The following is a 25250-nucleotide window of genomic DNA, read 5'->3' as shown; positions in this document are numbered from 1 at the left end:
ATAGTTGCATATACCACGGTATTTAAGGAATACATCAAAATTTTCAAAATTGCAAATTATAAATAAATAATACAGGCCGCTCCTGAAATTAATTATACCTCAAACAAAAGTAGTATTTTCGCTTATTTCAGGTCGTGTGAAAGTGGCCTTTTTGTTGTGCTGCTGTGTTCGCGCGCGTCACACGTGCGCGAAAGAGACTTGCTTTGATGAGACTATAAGTGCATGCATCGTTTATTAAAATCTTTTACGAGGAAAAAAGCTGCTATAACATTAATAATTCATATAGGATAAAGAATTGGAATACCATAACGTTTATAAATACTCGATTGGTTATGTTTTTTGCATAAAAAGCAGTAGTGTAGGCCTTACTAACGTTGTAGGCCTATCCCTCTGAAAGATGTAACTGTCTGCTGCTACCAAAAAATCTGAGATCGAAAATATACTTTTGATTCACTGACTTTATACTTTAAAAAGTCCTTGAATTGTTGATTTCCAGCCAATTTTAGGGTATGAAATCATTGTACAGCTAATCTTACTGTCCGTTAATTGACGATGATTTTTTTCTCATTCAAATGCTTAATTGTAAGTTAATATGTATACTTAAATATACAAATTATAATATACAATTCATAAATAGTATGTTTCTGTCATCGTCCTGCTGCTATGTTTCTTCATTGATATATAGGCCTAATTATAGTATAATCAGGGAGTTGTTAAAAACTCCCTGGTATAATTAACCATTACTTTCTCCTGCGTAATTACTTCTCCGGCAAGTTCATTAGCCTTATAGCTTTCTCTCTCTCCCTTGTGAATTTGGTGTATTGTTTCATGTTTTGTTGTATTCATTTAACTTATTTCGCCTTTAATATTATGCAGTACATATAAAATTAAAAAATAAAGATCCCTTTATAGACAAAAGAAAGTCTGTGTTTCTCCACAAGTTAGCGCGAGATCCAAGAAGTGAGATAAAAATCACTGTCAAACTGGTTTCCAGAAAACACACAATAACGGCACAAAAGTAACTTAGTAATTAGTAAATGATAAAATTAATTTTTCTTTTTCTTTTCTTTTGTTGATTCTGAGCCATCGGACTCAACCCGAGCAGATCCGAGGTCACATGGAAAGTAGCCAGCGCAAGCAGCCAGCTCTCATTCACGAGGTCACAGGTCAAAGTGGGAAGTGGAGTGGAGCGAGCGTGAGAGGCGTGGGCAGCTTGCTGTAGGTCGCTGGCTGCAGACATAAAACAACGTCTTGTCTTGGGCCTGTCATTTCTGAGAGACTTTCTGTAGAGCACATTGGTAGGAAAGTAATTGTGAAGATGGCAAGTAACTCATGTCTTGTTATGAGACTCGTGTCTGCTTCAGTGTCGGTTGCAAAACGAGCAGGGACCATTGTACGAGACATTAGAAGCAAAGGTAGCTTAGGTGTCGTTGAAAAGGTAAGACTGCATTTGAGATACGCCTGCTGCCGAGACGAGCGTGGAGCTCTGGGGCTACTTCATTGGCCTAGGGCCTAGGCCTAGCCAAACTCTATCCAATCTGTTTGCGTTGTATATATCACCAGTTCGTAACTGATATACTATACAAATACAGCCTGCATGTATGCTTTTGAATTGTTTTTCCTAAACATTTTTTATGTTTAAAATCGGAATATATTTCATTTTGCACACAAAAAAGCCCCAATTTTAATTTGTGTACATAGCCTGGCCTAAGGCCTTGTATCAACAATACATAATTCAATAAGCTTTTGTTAGGTTGAAACTAATTTGTTTTCCTACTGAATTGCATGTTTGTATTCTTTAGTTTAGTTTAGTCATATAATAACTGAAAACATGGATTTGAGACAAAATAATATTAAACAATAATATACCCAGTTTTTGTTGGTCAGGTTTCTGTTTGAGTATCTATTAACTTTAATTAATTTAGTTTTGTTTCCTTATTATTTATTGAAATCATGCACTTTTGCAACTACTGTAAACATATGTTTCATTTCAATTAATATTTTAATGAAACAGTGTTTGCCATGTTCCTATCTGTAAGTGCAGGTATATGTAGTAGTAGATTTCTATCTAGCAAACTGTCTTTATTTATTAAACATCTACTAATTTGGTCAATATACGTTAAAGTATTGTACTGTAGACTGTCTAACAGTAGTCACCCCTGCAACATCAGATTTCTATACAATATTCTAAGCTTAAAATCCCCAATATCAACTGTTTATAAAGCTAAAAACGTATCAATATAGTTTTTGCATATTGGAGGATGTGTATAGTGTAGTTATATGTACACAAGTTATATTTATTCATATATTTAATTGGTATAAGTTACTTAGAAATAAGAGAACAAAAGTTTTAAATTTTTTGTGAGGAACCTAGTATTCTAAATAATGTTGATCAAATGATCAGGGATAATATGTAATCATTCAATATTGAATCTCTGTATTAGGAATGTATTCATTGTTATTGAGGATATTATTATTATTATTAACAATTGGTTTTGGTGCAGTAATATTATAGGCATATGTATAATTTTATAGAGAGTTAACTACACCATAATCATAGCTGGCTAAGCATCTATAGACCATTTTCAATACTCAATACAACTTTATTGCAGTCATATACTAACAATAGATTAAGGTTTAACAATAATTATTACCATCCTTGAAAAACTCCATGCATTGATATAAAACATTTTAGCAATCAGTGTGTGCTCGCTTACAAAACCTTCGTAACCAATACATATAGTATTTGTATGTGATTAACTTTATTCAGTAGTTCTTCAATAAATACAAGAATTTGTTGAATTAAATAAATAAGATTGGGTAATTGTGTACTTACTGTAAGCTTTAATGAACTAATAATTTAATCATTATTTTACTTGACTTAGTTGTATATATTTATTTGTTGGGTTTATATATTTTTATTTTGGTAAGCAGAGGTAAATCAAATTAAATGTTCAGCTGTTTCGAAATTTCAAACGTTAATTGTATTAATTTATTTAACTCCTCCTTTAATAACTGATACAGCTAATTTATAAAAGCTATTTTCCAACAGGTCAATCATTTTACATTGTAGGATGTAATATACTGTGAATTGGTTTTCGTTGACCAAGTTAAATTTATTGGATTTGTCTCAAATTTTCTTTGTTTCTCTTTGTAGTTCTTTTATGAAACATAGTGAATTTAGGAAGCCATTTTATGGGATAAATTTAAACCAGCACTTGTATTTTTCTTTACAATATGACTGGCATTGTACAGTAATTAAATGTTATCTATGGGCACCTACACTGCCAGCATCTTGTTAAAGTTCACAAACCTGTATCCATTCATTCATTTAGAATTACAGGCTAGTCCATTTAAGGATGTACTGTCTGTTATGAGCTAAACAAAATTCAATTCCATTGCTGCATTTGTATTTAAGTACAATTTAAAATTGCAATTAAAAATGTTAATGAGAAAACAAACTTTCTGTCGAGATGTAAACACATTATTATTTCATCAATGTCATGTTTTGCCCTTTATTCCATTTGGTAGAATAACCAAAGAGTTGTCCAATTTGGACTACATTTCAGTTAAACTGTAAAATCCATCTTTTTCCTCATTTATAGTCTTCCTTCCAATCATTATCAAAAGTCTTCTTGTCCTTTTTTGTCATTATTTTAATGTTTCTACATTATTTCTTCTGGTTGATTGTAATTCTGTTTGGTTCTGCATCCTTTATTTTTATTTCATTTCATTACCTATTAGGTCTTTTAAACAACATAATGTACATAACACAATGTTACAAAAATAAATTTTGGGGAGACAATGGTCAAACAAAGTGAAGCAAATCAATGTAGCTAAGCCGGTTGTCCCAACCCCAAATTTCAGCAACACACGCAACATTACACAAGATAAAAAATGGGGGGAAAACAACAATATTATTGAATGTAATAACTTTGTTGTCTTCTAACAAAGGGATGAAGTCTCATCCATTCTTGATTCTTTATTTTGTGTGATTGTATTGTTAAATAAAGTAATCTGTTCTGTATCTCTTTTATCTTAAAATTAAATTTCAGTAAAGGAATAATATGGACAATGCTACCAGTATATTTGATAATTATTGTAAAATCAAAGGGCATAATTTCTGTTCTCTACTATCTGCTAATTAACTCATTTTAAACCTTTCTCTTAATTAGCTGATGTATTGTATTGTGCTTACGGTGCTAATATTTAAATTATCATTCATTATTATTGTGATTATTCCAGCTGGTAGATTTAACAGAATATTATACAGTAGTACCAGTATTTGTTGTTTGATTTTACCCTAATTGTTTGTGTTTAGGGTCTTAACCTATGAATGAGGTGAAAAAATAGGATCGTACTGTAAGCCTACTGTAGGTTTGTGTGTTCCTACCATTTTATTCAATTAGGGGTATTACTGTTTTAGTAGGACTGATAGCAACACAAAAGAAATACTGTAGTTTGAAAATTATATTGCCAATATAAGGCACTGTACAGTGTGCTTCAGACACCTACCCATTGGAACGGGGTAGAGGATTGAAAGTTTGAGATTTTTTTTAGAAATATAAATTAGGAAGAGAGAATAAGAAATTCAGAAATGCCCAAAGAAGAATAAACACTGTATACATGCTTATGAAATATAGAGAAAAAAGAGATAGATTGATCATTTATTGAGAAGAAAAGAATTATTGAAGAGACAATAGAAGGATGAAGAAATGTGATAAAGATGGAAATTATTGAGTTTAATTAAGTAAAGATAGCAGAGAAATTCACACTTTTAGATTTCATGACATTTTAAAATTAGGTTGTTTTTTTTTAATTCTAGGACTCACCAAATTCATCATTAATTCATAATATAATATTTATGATAATAAGTTATTATTTATGTTAAACTGATCGTAATTACTTTGGATCATATTTGTTTAATAAATTTGTTTGTAGACTTGTGATTTGATGTATGCTTTTTCCAGAATTTATTTAGGAAAAGAATCTAAAAAACAGAATAAGATTTCAGGAACTGAGAATTGTGAAGTGCGACGTAGCTTATGATTATCACTCGCCCACCTACGCACACGGTTTTCTGTTTCTTGAATTCTCTCATATTAATTTTTTGGCTGTTCTAACTAACATGTGCGTTCACAGTCTATAGTTTATATTATTTATGAATTTTTGTTTAAAGTATTACGGTACTGTACACCAGGAATATCTGAAATATTCAACAATTCAAAATGGCCTCTCCTTATTATGGTTACGACATCACCGATGAATACTCGTTTCGTGAAAATTTTCTTGTCGCTGTGTGAATCAAATTATTATCACACCGACCTATTTTGAAGGGAGTGTCACCAGAAAAGACAAAAATAAAATTATGACCAAAACAGAAGAGTTTATTTTTAGTGTCTGATATATATTTTTGGTAATTAACCGTAAGCCCGATGAAGTATATTGCCGAAAATGTACGGCTTTCCGTCCAAAAATAAATATTTTGCAAGCCTACAAGGCATTGAAGAGCTGTTCAGTCTTGATGTCACTTTAGATACTATCTAGCTTGTTACCTTCTGATTGACGTCATCATGCAACCTTGTAGTTGCCATAGCAACAGAGCTTGACTATGATGTCAGAGACTCCCAGGTCAGCTGCTCACACAGATTCTCTCTAGATCGGATGAAAATGCTCGGATACAGTGCGCAGATGGATATGTTGTGAAATATTCAGATTAATTTTCCAAACAATATTTACTGAATTTTAATATTGATCAGTGAAATATTTACAGGTATTCAGAAGTCCACAAATATAATGTATCTAAAAATAGAAATGATGTCATTCTGTATTCAGTTTGATAAGAGCTTTTATTTGTATTAGTAGGATTGCATCATATCTCACATAATGGTGAACTCATTAAGGTAAGCGGCAGTTGCAATCAAAAGTGAGGAAATATATCATTCATACACACCTTATATAATACTGATAGTTTATATACAACAGCATATAGGCCTATAGTATACTGTAGTTATGTAGTAACAGTAATTACACTTTATTTAAGAATAGTAACAAGAACTATGATAAATAGCAAATTTATTTAATATTAGTAACATTTTATGTAGTATTGCTTACCCTATAGCATATGAATAATATATAGGAATAGCCTTGTTATAATTAATAGCAATTTATATAATTATCTAAATTATTTGCTGTTATACAGTTAATTAACAACAATATAACATATTAATGCTTCATAAACAGTAGTATAGGAAACACTATATAAATACTTCATTTAATTGTAGCTCACTTGATTATACATTAGATATTGACTAATTTCATATTTTATATACGTTTAAAACATTTACAAGTAGTATAGACAACAATTTAGTACAAGCAGATATAAATGCAATTAAGTTAATACTTTACAAATATTGTAGATATTGATTTATTAGTATTTCTTGTATAGTTACATTTACAAGTAGTACAGTAGTTAACAATTTATACAATACTACCATACAGTCAGATATAGATAATTTTATATAATACTCACTTTACACATCATTATAATACTTTTGATGTTTATTTATCTTTTTCTATACCGTTGAAACATTTACAAAATAGTAATTCGTACTAACTGATAGTCTTATAATTCTATTTATAGCTCATATCTACATATTCTTCGTAAACAGTAGTCTAGGAAACACTTTATTCTGAACAATTCTGTAATCAGCTATCAATACATTATTTAATTTTAGCTCACTTATTTATACTTTAGATGTTTACTAATTTTATACTTTTAATACATTTAAAACACTACAAGTGTAGTGTAGGCAACAATTTAAGTAATGCTACTTTAAGCAGATATAAATATATTATATAATAGTAATACTTTATAAAATATTGATATTGATTTACTATATTTCCTGTGTATTAGTTACATCTACAATAGTACAGTATAACAATTTAATACTACTATTGCTACATAGTCAGATATGCAAATACTTTTATATAAACTGTCACTTTATATAATACTTTAGATGTTGATTTATTTTATTTTCTATAAATTTGAAACATTTACAAAAAATAATTTGTACTACCTGATAGAAATACTTAATATAATTATATTTGTAGCTCACTTTATACTTTATGTATAATATAGTACTTTTGATAATTACAATGGCTCATAATAACTGGATCAATATTTTACAGTTAAGAAAGTATGTATTTGGTAATAGTTCGTGTAATACTGTAACCTGCTTTACTATAAATTACCTAATTGTAATACTTTATATAATAAAGTTAGCTACTAATTGATTTATATAATATTCTCATTTTATTTGATCTATTATTAATAATTAAAAATAATACTACAAAATGATAATTATATAATTATTGCACTTTATATAATAACTGTAGATAAAGTTAATTTATATAATTTATTCAAATCTTTTGTAAATAGTATATTTATATGTAACAATTTATAGAATATTTGAACCTGAATTTATCAATACTTACTGTATACCATAGTAATACTATGCTTTAACATTTCAGATATTATTTGAAAATCTTCTATTTGAACTTTTCATAGTATTACAGTAGGAATCAATTTTTACCAATATAAATACTTTATATAATATAGTAGCTTAGTCTTTATACATTATATAATTTTAGGTATATTTTTAATTAGTGTATATAATATGGACCAGATATTTTGGCAAGATTGTAGTATTTGAGAGTAAGAAAATTCTACAAAACAAATCTTCAGAAATTTGGGCATTGAACCATAAATAACAATGGCACATTTTGACCTGCTGCAGTACTCAAACAATTGCATTCCATATGGTTATAATTTACATTTGAAGTCTGACAACCAACTTCCTTATAATTGGTACCAAATACCCTGTATTTCCTATTGGAAATTGGTTAATACATTTATTTATTATTATTATTTGTTTTAAAGAATTTATAAGTCTGATAAAATGATTTCAAATAATATACTGTATCAATATTTTATCTTTTTTATTAAATAGTAAATTTCAACTTTTACTGATGTAAAGTTTTCCCCTTGTTCACATTTATAAAAATAGTTATTTTTCCATCAATATTTTAACCGGGTTAAGTAACTTTTGTGTCCACTTGTAGTAAAGCTGATCATACTTTGTAGTCCATGTTTTGTTCTTGTTTTACTGTACATGTTTTTCCATATGTTTTTGTTGCTACTGTATGTGTCTTTGGTCATCCATGTTGTTTCCTTGTAGTGTACCTTTTGTTCACCTATTCTGTTTAACTTCGTTATCCATGTTGTGTTAATGTTGTTGTTTGTCTTTGGTCATATATTTTGTGTCCTTGTTCAAGATTCAAGATGTGTTTATTGGTCAAACACAAACACCTGTTCTTCTATTGCATGTCTTTAATGGAACCCTGTTACTATGTGTCTGGTATTTCATGCTGTTTCCTTGTTGTGTTTTTTTTTTGTTCGCCTCTTCTGTGTCCTTGTTGGTACATATCTTCATTATCTATGTTGTGTTCTTATTTCTGTGAGTCTTTGTTCATGTTGTTTCCATGTTGTTGCTTGTCTTATGTTCACCTAAGTTGTGTCCTTGTTGGTAATCTTCATTATCCATGTTGTGTTCTTATTTCTTTGAGTCTGTGTTCATGTTGTTTCCTTGTTGCTTGTCTTATGTTCATCTAAGTTGTGTCCTTGTTGTTGGTAATCTTCATTATCCATGTGTTCTTATTTCTGTGGTAGTCTGTGTTCATGTTGTTTTCTCGTCGTTGCTTGTCTTATGTTCATCTAAGTTGAGTCCTTATTGTTAGTAATCTTCACTATTGATATTGTGTTCTTATTTCGGTGAGTCTGTGTTCATGTTGTTTCCATGTTGTTGCTTGTCTTATATCCATCGTCCTGGTTGGTACATGACTTAAATCTTCATGTCGTGACCTTACTGTTGAATGTCTAGTCATCTATTTTGTGTCCTATTTCTCATGAACTTTTGATATTCGCTGTTTTAAAGTATCAGATTTCTTACCATTTGGCCATTTATAGTTTTTGATGCATGTAATATGCTAATGTACTACTGTATACTGTACTGCACCAAAGAAGGAGTTTTACTATGTTGAGGAAATTTTGTGGAGGTATATATTGCTGCTTTTCAATAGGAATGTAGGCATTTTTTTAGTAGCATCATACATAGTTCTTATACAGCTATTTAGAATACTTCCTACAGTACTAAAACAAATCTTCTACTGTACTTAGGAAGGAGAATTCTTTCATCTCATACTAATTAGAACTTGGGATATTTTAACTAGAATATATAAATAAATTACAAATGTGTAAGATTATTTCAGAATGTAGATATATTATTGATTTTTATTAATTTTTTTTTTCCAGACTGGTAAGAATGACTTACAAACAGAGGCAGACCGTAAGGCTCAACGCTGCATCGTAGCATCTTTAACAAGAAGATTTGCGGGCATTATAGTTATAGGAGAAGAGGTGAGTCAGCTTAGCCTGTCTCTGTAAACTTCATTAGGCCAAACACACTATTACATCTAATATCCAAGTTCCTCGGTTCAATCATGGCAGAGAATTTAGGATGTTCAATATCCCAATTTCGCTTCTGGAAACTTGGAATTGACAGTTCCAAATTATTAGCTTACCTGGATTGATCATAGTTGATAAATACAATAGAATCAAACAATTCTTGGAGGCTGATGAGTCTACCTTGTGAATAATTAACTGGATAAACCGACTAATGAACTTATTCAGGTGTTGCAATATGTGTTGCAATATACAGGTATAATATAGAGGTCTCCCTTTAATTAAAAGACTCCTCTAAAGATCACCTCTAATTAAAGACTACTTTGCAGTAGCCCCAAATGGATGTTATCTTTTATTGTTATAAACAATATGTTCTAATTAAAGACCAAAGGTGTTGACCATAAAACTCCAGTCCCAAAAGTGGAGGGAGACCTATATTCCCCAAAATGCTTTTTCTCTTGATAAGGCAAACAAAATTCATGTGCTACCCATGTCTACCAGTGAATGTTTAAAGAAATAAAAATAAATCCTGCTTTTGATTGAATATAAACTTTATATGCATGCATTCATTATAGTTACATTAAATACAGACTGACCTACAGCTTACATAGACTTAACATTAAAAATAACTTATATTATATAAAAAAGAGACCATGATTTTCAATATTTTTGCAGGTACTATTGTATACAAAACTTTATTCACATACTGTACTGTATAAGTACTTGTAATGCACGCATACAATTTAGTATGTGTACTTAACTGCACACACCTGCACATACAAGACTTAAGTGCATATGTATACATACTTAAGTGTATACTAAAATTTTTGAGTGCATATGTGTATTGTTGGTGTTCAGAAAATTCATGTAATTTAGTTGTAGGAGGAGGATCATTATGTGTGTTTTTATGTGCGATTTTATAACATAAAATTTCTAATAAAAAAAAGTCTTAAATGTATATACTGTAAAGAGTCAAGTTACTTATTCATCATAATACATAATTTTATTTTAAATTTATTTTCAAAATAATCTTGCTATTGAATTGATTATTAAAAAATATTTGAATTCAAATCATGGACAAAATGTCTCAATAAACAAAACTATTAAAAGACAACATTAGTACAATAATACTGATACAGTTATTAATAGTATTAGACACGCAGATCAAAACATTTCAGGTTTCACTGATTTACAGATATTACTACGAAAATCCTTAAATGGATTACCACTTAAACAGCCAATTAATATGTTCTAGGCAACATATAAACAGTAGAAATTCTTTTTATGTGTCTGTTGTTACTGAAGAAAACAAAGTTTTCAGTTTAAAGTTGGTAAACAGACGTAAACAAGTTACTGTACTTAAATAAAAGTATTTAATTTTTATTAGGGTTCAAGTTTTTTACGGTAGCACTGCATAGACAGTATACAGTATAATATATTATTAAGTAAAATAATTACTGTAATGGGAAAATAAACAACATTATTGGATGAAAATGTCATGTTTCTATTGCTCATATAGTAGCACACAGAAGCTATCTTGTCTATCTTCGCATACTCATACAATACTTACTAAACTTATCGAAAAAACTTAAGTTCCTGTGATTTAGCTAATACAGTAATTAACTCCTATATTTAGCTTACAGCTATTAATCTAGTAGTCAATGTTAAATTTTATATTTTTATGTAATCAGGTCTTCATTTAACCATGGAGGTATTATTAAGAAGGAGCTCACTCGAAAAACCTACGCAAGCGCAGCGCTATGCAAATGAACCAAGATCAAAGCTGCCGCAGCACGTGAAGAACGTTTGCACGATGCCTTTGAAGTCTGATGTGTTCCCCGCCATAAAATTTTCAGCAGGCATAGTTTAGCAAAAAGTTGAACATGGCTGCGCAATCGTTTCCATTTTGAAGCTGATACATTTATCTCTCATAAAATATCAAACATATTAATATTTTCCACCAAAAAAAGTTTAGAATTTAATGGAACATTTACATGACCTTTAAAAGTATATTATATTTCAACTTCAATTTTCATAAAATGGCCAAAATTCGCTAATTCTAAATTTTAACAGATCTTAATTAATAAATGATTGAGGATTATAATAAACTAAGTCATTTTAGGGTTAACTATTCGAAAAATCAATCCAAAATCTGAGTATTTTTCAGTTTTACGCTGACTTAGCTTTATAGTCGAACCAATCAATCTTTAGACAGAATTATAATGAACACAGAAGTAATTTTAACGTAAATATTTTACGGAATCCATTCTGAAATATACAAATAATAACATACTAAAAGTCCGAAAAAATCTAATCAGGGGAACATTGTTCATTATAAAGATATTTAATGGGTTAAAATCAAATGCTTTATTGCACAACTGCTCTGCTGGAAGCGTATAAATGCATGTCGTTGCCAAGTTGTTGCTAACGAAAAAATGTGAATTATAGGGTAATACGCCTGCGCGCGATCCAAAAGTGGGGAATACATAGGTTTGTCGCGTCAAAGGGATCTGTTGAGGAGTGATCTCCTTCTCAATAATACCTCCATGATTTACAGTAACTGACTGCTTTAAATATTACCATAGGCACTTTTTACTGGATTTCAACATCTAGGATTATAGTGCTCAGAAAAGGTTTTTGATTCGATAAAAATTAGAGTAAATGTTAACATAGGCCTACTGTGAGTATAGGGAAGAGGAGGTGATACATAGCACATACTTGTAAGTTGTCATTTTAGGTACAAATTGGACAGTCCTTGGTTTAATAATGGCAAGTTCGGGCTGTACGAAAATGTGTGCGACCAGTGTTTGGAGGCATTGTGCTCCAGACAACCGCTGTTCGGATACATAGTGTACAGATAACATTTGGTGAGCTGCTGCAGACATTTTATAAAGATAACTATGATTTACATAGTTGACAAGGCCTGGACAAGTTATTTATATTATAACCTCATATACTGTATTTAGATAATGGAGGGTCCAATGTTCAATAGCAAGTTCTACCATAGGGACATGCTCCGAAATTATGGAACTCTCTTCCACCTAAACTTAGATCAACTTCTGATACTAATGCATTCAAGACCCTTCTTAAAACTTATCTCTTTAATCAATAATTCTTATATCTTAAGTACCAGTGACACTGACAAATAATATTTTCTAACAGGTGTGAAATAATACAGATATAGATACAGATCTTTTATTGTCATAAAAATACAAGGTACAATTATGAAATTTTCCTTCCTTATTGCAAATCTACTCCAGTATGAAAATAAATATAAATATATTAAAAGCACATACGGTAACACAAAAACACAATTCTAACTACATGAATTCTACTAACAATATACATTATCTTAGTTTCCTCTTATTAAATTACAAGTGTTAGTAGCATAGTTACAGTAGGCCCTTGTTTCTTTTCTTCTCAATAATATTTAACATTTTTTATACTCGGATATATTTTAAAATATGTGCAGTACACCTTGTAGTGCAATTTTTGTTAAATCATTGGGTCCACTTCTAACCTAAATAAACACATACGCGTTATTGGGTTTGGTAGTTTTAAATAAGAGAGTGTTTGAGTTTGTGTTTCAAGTACTTTGGACACCAGTGAAGAACTTGGTATGGTAAATATAATGTATGCTTAAATGACTAATCACATTATTGTGATGTAAACTATCAACAAATAGATACGATACTTCATAGCTCAAAGTTGAAAAAGGCCACCATAGAAAGCATGAGGGGTGCCTTGTAAATGCTATTAAGAGAATGATGATAAAAATGTATTAAATGCTTGTGCTACACCACATAGATATTTCGGAAAAGAACTGTTGTTTTTGTGGAGAATATCTTGACGTTTCAATCATTAGGAGAACTAATATGTAGTTTATTCATAAATACAAATAAATTTCTATGATAAAAATATACTGTACATGAAATTTAATATCATAAAATTGCATAGCATTACATGAACAGCAATTGTAAATTAAGTATAAAAAGTAATAATAATATGTTACACTATACTGCAAAATGCCACAACCTTGATGTACTGTACTTAACTTTGAAACAAAATAAATTATTCCCTTTCTGCAAGTATGAGAATAGTAGATAGCATAATAATTACGTTATAATTTGCAATTTGCATTAAAAATTTCTGTAATAATTATGTGAATAGTGTCATTATTATGAAATGCATTTGAGTTCAAAGTATTCAGTAACTTTTTCATTTAATGAAAATTAACTATTGAACTTGATAGTCTTAAGCATTACTGTCATCATCGTCTTTATAATTAATATCAACGTCATCATCATTATTACCATCACCACCATTATTATTTCCAACATTACCACCATCATCATTTTATGTAGTAACTCTCTCGGGTTTTAAATAGTGCAAAGTGCCAAGGCCTTTGTTCATTGTACATCCTACATAAACTAGAAGCCACAGTAGTAATAAACGTCTGTGAATGCTGAATTCATTTATTATGGTAATATATTATAAAAAAATGTTGGGAAAAATTTCATTCTGTTACTTATGTGTATTAAAATATATGACATACTTACAATAAAATTTTGTTTTCATGATTTTATATTATAATTTTTTCTGGTATGAGTAGATATAGTTTTATGCATACAGATATTTTATATATTTGTACTAAAAAAGTAAGCTAAACAACTTTCGAGGTGTTATCTGAAAGATTTTTTTATTGCCTAAACCTTCTTAATTTTTTATTTCAAAATGTACATTAAATTTGAAAGTTAGTAATTTATAAGCTGGTTCAGAAAATGATGAAATGGAAATGGGGTGCAAAAAATATTGACAAAAAAAAATTAAAAAAAAAATTTAAAAAAAAAATTTAAAAAAATTTAAAAAATAAAATGATATCAACTTCAGTTTATCAGACAGGTTTCTATTTAATGATTGTCAAATTGTTTACAATTTAAATTACAGAAAATATTTTTGTATTAGCTTAATTCTTTTTGCATCTTTCATGGCTTACTTATTAAATAAGCCATGAAAGATGCAAAAATCATCGGGAATCGTGCAACTAAAGCATGGAACAGCCTTCCAAATGAAATTAAAACAATATTTAATGAACTTTCCATACAGTCTTTTAAAAATCATTTAAACGATATATAATTCAACACTATCTAATTACTCTTTTCCTGACAAAATATTGAATCAAAATTTTACAGATTTTTCTTTTTGCCGTTTCCTTTTCAATTTTGTTGTTAGTTTTAAGCAATTTTGTTTTCGATGCTATAGTTTTATATTTATGTACTTATTGTGTTTTTTTTTTAACTCATTAGTTTTGTTTTAAGTTCAATTTCTTTTTTCATTTTGGTTTTCTTTTATTTTTTTACTGGTGATCCACTTGTGATAACAGTGCTACTGTACGTTATTGAAAGTGTAATCACACAAAAGACAGAAATAAATAAATAAGTAAATAAACATAGTATATGATTTGACAAATTTGTCAATGATTTTCCTTGTCTCTATTATGATTGAACCTACAACTTTGGGATTGGTAGGCAGCTGCCGTAATAACAGTACCCTTAAAGCACGAACATATGTGCAAAATGCAACTTCTCTAAGTTCTCTGTTTCATTGCTTTTTAAAAATTTCTTTAGGAGTTACCTAAGGAAGAAGAAATCGACGAGAATCTCATCGAAAATGGTTACTCAGAAGAAGTTGACGAATCAGAGTGTCCTGAGGCTTTAAAAGATGTCAACATTGAAGACGTGAGTTGCGATTGAATTATCATTTAAGTATCTGTCCCAAGAGCTTACGTCATAGGAGCTAAATTTAGTACATTCTAACAGCCTGTGTAGATTATAAATGAGGCAGTGCAATTTTTAACAGCCAATAATAATGTTTGAGAGAATAGGATGTTTTTAATATGTATGAGAAACAACTACTCCAAAACAGTATTTACTATGGTGTTCTAACTTCATAATAATCTTTAATATATTTTTTTCTTCAAAAAAACAAGATAAGCATAGTCATCTTCATTTGCGATAAATGGAGGGGTTTGTCACAGGAGGGCCCAAGTTTTTATAACCATATCGATTCTGTCAACGAGATATTTAAAGCAAAAGAAAAATTATGAACGGATTGAATTCATCACTGGAATATGGAATAATTTTCCGCAAAATTGAATTTCATCATTATTTATTAATTGTTACTGCAGTACTGTTATTAATTTTTAAATGTTTTGTGTATGTTTTAGTGTGAACTAGGCTAGAGACACAGCTTTTCTTTGTATGTCTTTTCCATTTTTATTTTTTGTGGTTTCTATTGTTATTTTTGTTAAATTGTTGTATACATTGATATACACTGGATTTATGCTGTTTATTGGAAATATAGTTTACAAATTGAATTGAACAGAATGAATTAAAGCTTGTCTAAGTTATGTGAGCTGCCATTGTAAGGAAATGTGATATTGCAGAATTATCGCTTGAAGTGGAGATTCACATTTTACCTGTCAGGGAAAATGAGAGATAGTTATTGAATTGGGCAATTTGGTACACACATTGCAGTAACACTGCCTTTTAACACTGTTATACTGTTTTTTAAACAATCTCTTTTAATGCTGTCTTCTAACACCTCATTTAACACTCTCATTAAAATTTCTTTTTACACTCTCTTTAACTTTATTATTGTCTTTTAACACTATAATTTGTTAACACTGTCTTTTAGCACTTTTTTAAAGGCACAAGGTATTGTTAAATTGAACAATAGCAGTTTGTACAGAAAGACTTACGAGTTTGATCCAAAAACACTGTTGGGGTTTTCCCAAAGACTTTTACCTCTAATTAGACATTAATTTAAAAATACAAAATGATGATTCTTTTAAGTTGATGACGATAATTATCTAGAACATGCTTGGTAACATATTTTTATTATTATATCATTATTGGAATATTATATTTTGTTTAGTATGTAGAACCTAAATTTATTGCAAAGTGAACCATGTTAAAAAGTAGTTGAGAAAAATTCACATAGGTCGAAATCCTAGTAAAAAGCATAAAGTATTAATAAATTGAATAGATAAGATAACTTATTGATCAAAACCAGTAGTGGAATATTCTATCTACTTGCACATATTCAAAAAATTGAAATTCTAAAAAAGCATGAAATAATTAAATTACTGAAGTACAGTATACTGAAGAAAAATTATAAAAACACAGATTAAATTTAAAACAACACTATGTTTGCAATATGAGCTATACAGTAGTTACATTTCAGAAAGTAACTTTCTTATTTAAACTATTAATATCTGGTCTACTTCTAGTGCTTCACTGGATAAACTAATTACCTATTCTCTTCTTAAAGAGAACATCCCCTTGAAAAAAATAATAGAATAATTAAGGATATCACACAATAGACCTATCTAAAAGAGCATGACATAAGAACTTTGCCTATTATTGATACCAAGGAGGTACCACCTTGGTGATGCTCAAGGAAAAAATCCAAGAAATAAAGATAAAATTATATACAAATATACAGTTAGTTAAAAATATGACAGCATGACATATCTACTGGGAACTATGGGAGGTGCACATCCCCTGCCTTTAACCACTGCCACTGGAAATTTGCTAAAGAAAAATAACACTATAATAGTTCAAAATCACCCACTTTCACCTTTTTTGCCAGTTACAATTTTCACGTTTAATGTAATTATAGTTCACCCTCCAATTCAAGACCACCTTTGGAGACCGGAAATTTGGGGTGGTCTTGAGGTTTTGTCTCCAATTAGAGGGTTAGCTTTGTGTTGAAAAATTAAAGATTGTTGTTTGGTTCAAAAAAGTGGTTTCGAATTAAAATAGTCTCAGAATAATAGTCCTCAACCTCTACCATCTGAACTTTGCATTCTTTTCCTCCCACCCCCTCCCCCCCTCTTTTCAATAAGCTGCCCATGGTAATAGACTAATAATCCTAGATATTCCACTGTTTACAGATCGTTGCTGATTTAGTATCGAGTGTTGAAGAATGATATATTTAGTTTTGTTTTGATTATTTCGCACTTTAACACATTTTTCTTTGGATTAACAATACATGTAGCGAGTATGAATGAAGCTGATGTTAGTCTTAAAAGATTAATGCCCTTCGACGTAATACACATTCTAAATTAGGACCGTTTATTTTAGTATCCAGGGTACAGTTAGTTAAAAATATCCGGATTGTAAATTAATGGCTCTGTCTATAGGGTTGAAAGTATTTCTGGGTTATATTTTGCTTCAGTTCTCATTGTTCGTCATCCAGTTTGATCTTGGCACGATAGATTGGCTATCATATTTTTACGCAAAATGTGACGTCTTTAATGGCTACTAGTAGTTAGTGACTGGATCAGTTGTTAATTAATTAGATGTTCCTAATTGAACTTAGAAGAATTTATTTTTAATTAGTTACAGTAGAGATAGGCCTACAGTATATTGTCTGTGTTGTACTAAATTGACTTGAAATATCAAAATCAATATTTGGATTACTATATTTTATTTATTTATTTAATCTTTCTTTATACTGTAGGGACTTTCAGTATGATAGTACTGATTTTCAAAGTGGTACAGTGATGAGAAACATATACAGTAGAAATAAAAACAGAGAAGAAAATAAAATAAAATTTGAAAATATTATTTTAAATGATTCTGGAATGAAAAAGTCAATCCAGCTTTTGGATGATCGATATAAAAAAGTTCTTTTTCCCTGTCCAATGTTATACATTGGAAGAACCAGGTTGTTATGGGTTTGGCTACGTGTGCCTTTAGAATGGGTAGTATTGTTAAAGGTAAATTTTAAAGACAAATATTGAGGGGCATATCCTTTTAAGCATTTGAAAGTCATAAGAAGTAATTTTTCATTCCAAATCACATTTTGTACAAATTAAGGTATACATTTTAAATTGAGCAACAACATACCTGCGTGCACCCAAGTGTGACAGTGACGCTGTTTCGACATCAGCGGGTGAATCCATCCCGGACACCTAATCATGCGCGAATGAGCCTATTTAAGGCCATTGGCCTATGTGTTTGTGTATTTTTTTTTTAGATTTGTCTTTTTGTAATTTCACTGATTTTTTTTTTCACTGGTTTGGAATATTTAGGGATTGGACTTTCTGTAATTTCTCTAATTTTTTTCTAATTTTATTCACTGATTTAGTATTATTTTATATATATTCATTCATTTTCAAACCAATTTTTTTTTATAAATAACATAAAATTTTAAAAAGCTCATATTTGTCAAAGTTCCATGACCTTTTCCAATGAATATCAGTGCATTATCAGTTTAATGACTTACTTTTTCATTTCCAGACCTGTTTTTTTTTTGTATTGTTCGAGTTGTATTGATTTTAATGTCTTGTATTTTGGTCAAATGATTGAACGAAAGTGATCATTAATCGTTGGTGTTCAGCAACACAAGAAATATAATTTTAATGGAGATGGGCATGTCATTATGTAAAAGGAAGAGAAGACAAAAGATGGAAACAAGAGTAATGGGTCAAACGCCAAGAGATCAGGCCAGAAGATAACAAACAAAAAAGATGATGGACGGAAAGCAAGAAATTTAGTGGCTTTACTGTACATATATATTGGAGAGGAGGTGTCCTGAAGAAGAGTTGATGATGTTTGTCTGCTGTAATATAAATTAAAATTAGATTTACCAAAAAATATATCAAAGAAACAATACTTTTATCATCATTCTAAATGAATTTGTTCAAAGACAAGGAATTGATTTATTTATAACAGTCAACATTTATTTCTATTAAATCAGTTCAACAATTTTATTTACGATTTAAAAAATAAAATATATTTTTGAATGGTGAATTTTTCCTGTCTGCTTTTCTCTTCAAGGTTATTTTTTAAGTTGACTGCAGTATGTCTGTTTTCCAATTGGTTTATGCTTGTCTGGTGCTGTATAATAAACTTCTGTTGACTGCTGTATTAATAATATTTCAGAGCGCTGTTTGTTTACTTTGGAGATGTTTTTCAAAGCGAGCCAGCTTCATTTACAATGTACTAAGGAATTGTTGATGTCATACAGTAGGAGTGTTACGTAACTATCCAGTTACAAATTGTTGTAATTAACAATGTTGACTTTTATTATTGTGTTACTCAGAACAGTGTTTATAATTTCTTAGCTACAGTATGACATGAAAACATGTGGTATTATTAATCTAAATAAGTAATTCAAATTGTTGTGACGTATATTAACTAACAGTGGTTTATGTTAGTTTTATGTATATTACCTTTACAACAGTAGATGCATTCAACATACTGTAGGTGATTAATTTGGGCCCTCATATCATACTTTATTTGTCCACAGAACAAAATGAAAAACATAAAATATGTATCTTACTATATCAAATTGCAAGGTACATTTAACAAATTTAAATTGAATATAATTTACTAAAATTCTACATACATACATACATACATAAGATATGCCATTGGTTTATTTATTATAATTCTAATTATGCATTTATTGTTTTAAAATCAATATTTCCTGATAAGAATTATACTCAAGGTGTACAGTATGGTATTCTTTTTTTGTTTTTATCTCTCCAGTCATACTAGTTGAGTAGTTACCTTTTACCTGTGTCCATGTTCTTCAAATTCATTAGTTTATAGTAATATAGAGGCTGCTTCAGTAGTTGTACACAGATATGACTGTGATGATGTAGCTTTTTAGAAGTTGAGATATATTAGACACTTTTTTGAACAGTGGGTATTTACTGTATGGTCCTATTGAGTGACATTTATATTTGCATTCTTCAGACTACATCCAATGTATGAGGTAAATGGACATGACAACTTAAAACTTGTATTATTTGTATGTAACTTTGCAGGTTGTTATATGGGTCGACCCACTGGATGGAACCAAGGAATTTACAGAAGGTGTGTCAATTCAACAGTTTAATTAAAAGATCAATATGAATCAATATCCTTAATGATGTAAACATAGGTGAAAGCAAAATTACACATTATATGCAAAATAAGAAAACTCAATATAATAACTCATTAAACTCGTCAAGTGTTCTTAACTAGCAAAGTAATGAATTTCTTAGCAGTGGGTATTCTTGGGTGTTGGTTGCATTCAATTTATTTAACTTTTGTTCATATTTACTTTTCTTCCTTACCTTCTCAATGTTGAACTATTTGGAAATTACTAAATCATTAAGTCTGTAAAGGGTGTGATTCCTTGGTCAATGCGATATAAAGTTAAATCAAAATGTTAAAATTTCTTTTTGAACTACTTTTTATATCTTCTACGCAGGTACAAAATACTTGGACCATGTTACTGTGCTTATCGGTGTTGCCGTTAACGGCAAGCCAGTGGGTGGTGTCATTCACCAACCGTTTTATAAGTTTGACACGGACAGTCAAACATATGTTGGCAGAACCATGTGGGGTGTTGTCGGCTTGGGCGCCTTCGGATTCAAACATGAGGACCAAACACAAGGAAAAAGAATTCTAACGACCACAAGATCGCACGGCACAGAAGCAGTCCAAGAAACTCTACGTGCAATGGAGCCAGATGAGGTACTACGAGTCGGCGGTGCAGGCCACAAGGTAAGTTATCAAGAATGGTCATTTTATAAACAGTGGGGCTTGTCTCCCAGTGTACCGCCCTATTTACCATCAGTATGAGAGCTGCACTGCAAATTATGTGGTATCCCAGTGACCTCATGTAGGACCAGTTCATTTATTTATTTATTTTAATTTTAATTATTATTTTTTAGTAAATTATATTTAGTGTATTTTTATCAAAACCGACATTCAGAAATAAATTACTTTATGTAAAGAATACCAAATGTGATTCAATTACATTTGAACAAAACTGGCAACATTTAATGTCTATACAGTAGTTACAATCGGAGTACCATACCATATCAGCGAGTAAAGCAAATTTTCATGTTACCTATCGTTTGTTAGGTATTGCTTGTGCTGGAAGGCCGTGTGAGTGCCTATATCTTTGCAAGTATGGGATGCAAAAAATGGGATACATGTGCACCGGAGGCCCTGTTGGTAGCTGTTGGAGGTAAGGCAATAAATTCACATTCCAGTCAACTTTAATTTGCAAATGATATTTCAAATATTTAATTGTCATTCAGCAAACTCAACTATTAAAATGTTATTATAATTATTATTTTTGTGTGACGTGAATAGACGATTTTCTTGCATTATGCGCTATTAAAATGTAACTTGTTAATATTATTATTTCATGTGGATAAAAATATTTATTTACTGCAAACAAGATAAAAAAGTAAATTGCCTCTGTTAATATTTGGAAAAACTTGCACAATGAAAATAATAGAAAACTTTGGTGATCTTTTTAAATACGCAATTGCTTATTTACAAGGATCAAGTAAGTTTCATTTGCTGTTGAAACTCATTTGCATGTACTTTTATCTCTTTATCCATTCAGAATTCTGTTCTCAAAAAAGAAAAAAAAAATCAGCCAGTATGAGTTCATTTTAAAGTTTTAATTGTCTTTAGTCACTTCCATACTTCGGCAGTATCATTTAAGCACATATGGGCCTCTATCAATACACATCATTATTATGATTATTCATAGGATTGATGTCAGTATAATAAACCACAAATCCTCTCCATATGTTTGAAATAAATGTCATCATTTAAGATTTGGAACAAAGCTTAGTAAAGAACTTAATTCCTTTCTTGATTGAAATGGCTACAAAGAAAGCTGTACTATCTATATTGAACTAATAAACTTCAACATTAAAATTCTATATTTGAATTTCTTTGTGTATTTATTATTTTTAAATTAGTAGCTCTCAATTAAAAATTAGAGCAAGAAAATAATGTTCTTAATAATACAGATGTGCAAATTATACCATTTTGATATATTTTGCATAGACTCTAAAGCATTATCTTCACTATCAAATTTGATGTGACAAATAAATATATGCCCATATTTGGATGTAATACGACATCATCAGGAACATGACATTTATTTGTCACATAAGATTTGATCATGTTTACAGAGTTTTCAATTGGCTATCAGTCAGTTAATAAATTTGAATATGATTTTTAAAAATTAATATACTATATATAATAAATATTGGATTGGTATTAATTATGCAAGGAAAATAATAATTTTATCCTTTTAATATTAGTTGAACAACTTGCTTAAAGGAAGCAATATTTAATTTGATTTTACTTATAGGTGAACCTGTGGATCATATTAATGTGTGCTCCATTTTTTCAAAGTTATAAATGATAGATTTATAACATTTTCGAACATTATGCTACATTCACAAGTTTACAGAAAAAGATAGAAAGGCTCATCAAGATTATGTGACAAGTTGTTGATAAAGATGGACAATCTCATGAACGTCATTCTTGTGTGGGATGCGATCGCATCTCGAAAATGACATCATTCACTGACCGTCACTAATTGTATTTTATGAGAGTACTTTGTGACCTTTATTTATTGTATTGTATCATATGAATCTATAGCCTTTACTAATTGTACTATCTTAGTCCATATATATATCAGTCAAGTGCATATTAAATGCTTCTGGTAAGAACACTTAAGATAAACTGATAGACAAAAGCTAATGAACGTTTATAAATAAATAAATACAAATTATCTTCTGATTTTACCACTGCTTGCATTGAAATTGAAGTGAAATGAATTGAATAGTGTAACTTTATAAAGATGCACTGCCAACTTATTATTTTTTTCAGGGCATGAAAAAAGTAATTAAACAGCATATTTTTAAACATTTTTTTGGCTAGTGTTTATTTGGGTTTATATGTGAAAAATGTTAACATCAAATAAATTTTGCTTTTTAACAGGAAAACTAACCGATGTACATGGAAATGTCTATAGGTATGACAAAGACATTACACACATGAACACCGGTGGTGTGGTGGCCGCATACAGAAAACATGAATTCTACATCGAACGAGTTCCCCAGTCTATTAAAGATGTTCTTCCAACTCAGTGAACCCTGGCAGTGGAGTGGGTTCGGTTCCTCGGTGCTCTCTAACCCTCCCCACTCCCTCAAGGGGAAGTGTTTGACACATTGATGGGGTGATTATTATTGAAAGCTGAATTTAGAACCAGTCTGGTATGATTAAATGATTGATGAGCGAGATGAGATCTTAAAGGAGATGAGATTCTAAAGTTTAATAATGACGAAGTTAGTTCTTGGAATGCCACTTTGAAGTTTTGTAAAGTAATGATAATGTAACAATAAAAATGTTTAATATGTGTAATGATATTTGCTATTTTATTAACATTATTATATTTATTATGGTTATTGTTGTTGTTATTGTTATTATAAAGATAGACCAAATCCTTGAGATTAGATTAATAAATGTTTTAATGCTGTTAACTTTGTTAGGTGTTTGATATTGAATCAGTTTGTACACATTTTCATCAATTTTATGTAATATCAATGATTATTTCAGAAGTATAAATTTTGATACACAATTTACACTAAAAGTTTACATTTATAATTTATTATGAAAGCTAAATATATATTATGTAAAAATAGAATTATCAACATCATCGTTTTTATTATTATTTTATTATTATTATTATTACTGTTGTTATAAGATTGTCATTGAAGTTGTCAGCTGAGATATGTGCTATGCTTTGACCAAATACATAAATTTCCAACTTCAGAGTTTTATCTAATTTTGAAAATATGTGGTGTGAGCAACGATTATTTTTATTGGTCCTTAAGCCAGACTTTCAAAGTGTTTATCCAATTACCTTCTTGGTTATATAGTACTGAGTTGTAATTTGTTTTAGATATATGTGGTGACAGTCTTTCAAATACAGGTACTTGCGTGTATGGACATTTTTATATAGGTTTTAGAAAAACCTGAAATGAAAAAAGAAAATTGTTAAAAAATACATTTATAATATGTTATCACATTCATCTTCTAATTTATATCAATAGAATGTTTTCAGTGCAATAAAAATGCTTTTAAATTAAAATAAATTCCATCACTCTATCAACTCTGAAATCATTAGATATTCTGTCTATGTGGTAGCCACCCTCTGAATGAAACCAATAGATATTCTTCCTATTTGGTTTCAACCCTCTGTTCTGTTACATTAAGCTGTCTAATGTCATTAGACATTCTATCTATGTGGTATCTACCCTCTGAAACCAATAGGTAGTCTGTCAATGTAGTATTCACCCTCTGAAAAACATAGGCATTTTAAGAGTATTAAATCTACCCTAAAAACATAGAAATTATGTTCATTGTAGTATCCATCTACTGAAATCTATAGAAATTCTGTTTATGTTGTATCCACCTTCTAATACTGTATAATTAGAACTATTCTCTTTATTGTGTAAACACCCTCTGAAGTTAGTTAATACAGTATTCTGAAGAAGTTCTCCAATGCTTATTGGATCATTTCGTTTTAAGATTATTAAATCTACCCTAAAAACATAGAAATTATGTTCATTGTGGTATCCATCTACTGAAATCTATAGAAATTCTGTTTATGTTGTATCCACCTTCTAATATAATTAGATAATTAGATAGAACTATTCTCTTTATTGTGTAAACGCCAGTAGCATACGTAACACATGTGTTTGTGGGACATGCCCTGTTTTTTATTGGTCAGTTGTTTGGTTCATGCATTATTCTTCTTGCACTTGAATCCTTCAACATGTAACTATTAATTATTCGTTTCATGTTTTCTTTGCAATACATATTATCTTTCCTCCAGTTTTATT

The 25250-nt window shown here is 29.9% G+C and overlaps 1 protein-coding gene across 1 annotated transcript; it reads left to right on the top strand.

Annotated features, from left to right (window-relative positions):
• Window positions 1-1183: 1183 nt before the first annotated feature.
• Window positions 1184-25250, top strand: LOC117105445 (3'(2'),5'-bisphosphate nucleotidase 1-like). Its single transcript, XM_033246579.1, has 7 exons — window positions 1184-1438; window positions 9374-9478; window positions 15151-15261; window positions 20367-20415; window positions 20795-21090; window positions 21454-21559; window positions 23344-25250. Exons 1-7 carry the CDS (start codon window positions 1319-1321, stop codon window positions 23493-23495), a joined length of 939 nt encoding a protein of 312 aa, XP_033102470.1. The 5' UTR covers window positions 1184-1318; the 3' UTR covers window positions 23496-25250.

Source organism: Anneissia japonica, unplaced genomic scaffold, assembly GCF_011630105.1.
Source record: "Anneissia japonica isolate Jap-2015-1 unplaced genomic scaffold, ASM1163010v1 scaffold1128_len1000024_cov185, whole genome shotgun sequence".
In the NCBI taxonomy this organism is placed as follows: domain Eukaryota; kingdom Metazoa; phylum Echinodermata; class Crinoidea; order Comatulida; family Comatulidae; genus Anneissia; species Anneissia japonica.
The sequence above is the reverse complement of the archived record's forward strand: the minus strand, read 5'-3'. Positions and strand labels throughout refer to the sequence as shown.

Coding starts and splice junctions, on each gene's coding strand:
- LOC117105445 (XM_033246579.1), top strand. CDS start 1,319: ATGGCAAGTAACTCATGTCTTGTTATGAGACTCGTGTCTGCTTCAGTG. Junction 9,479..15,150: donor TTATAGTTATAGGAGAAGAG/GTGAGTCAGCTT, acceptor AAATTTCTTTAG/GAGTTACCTAAGGAAGAAGA. Junction 21,091..21,453: donor TCGGCGGTGCAGGCCACAAG/GTAAGTTATCAA, acceptor ATCGTTTGTTAG/GTATTGCTTGTGCTGGAAGG.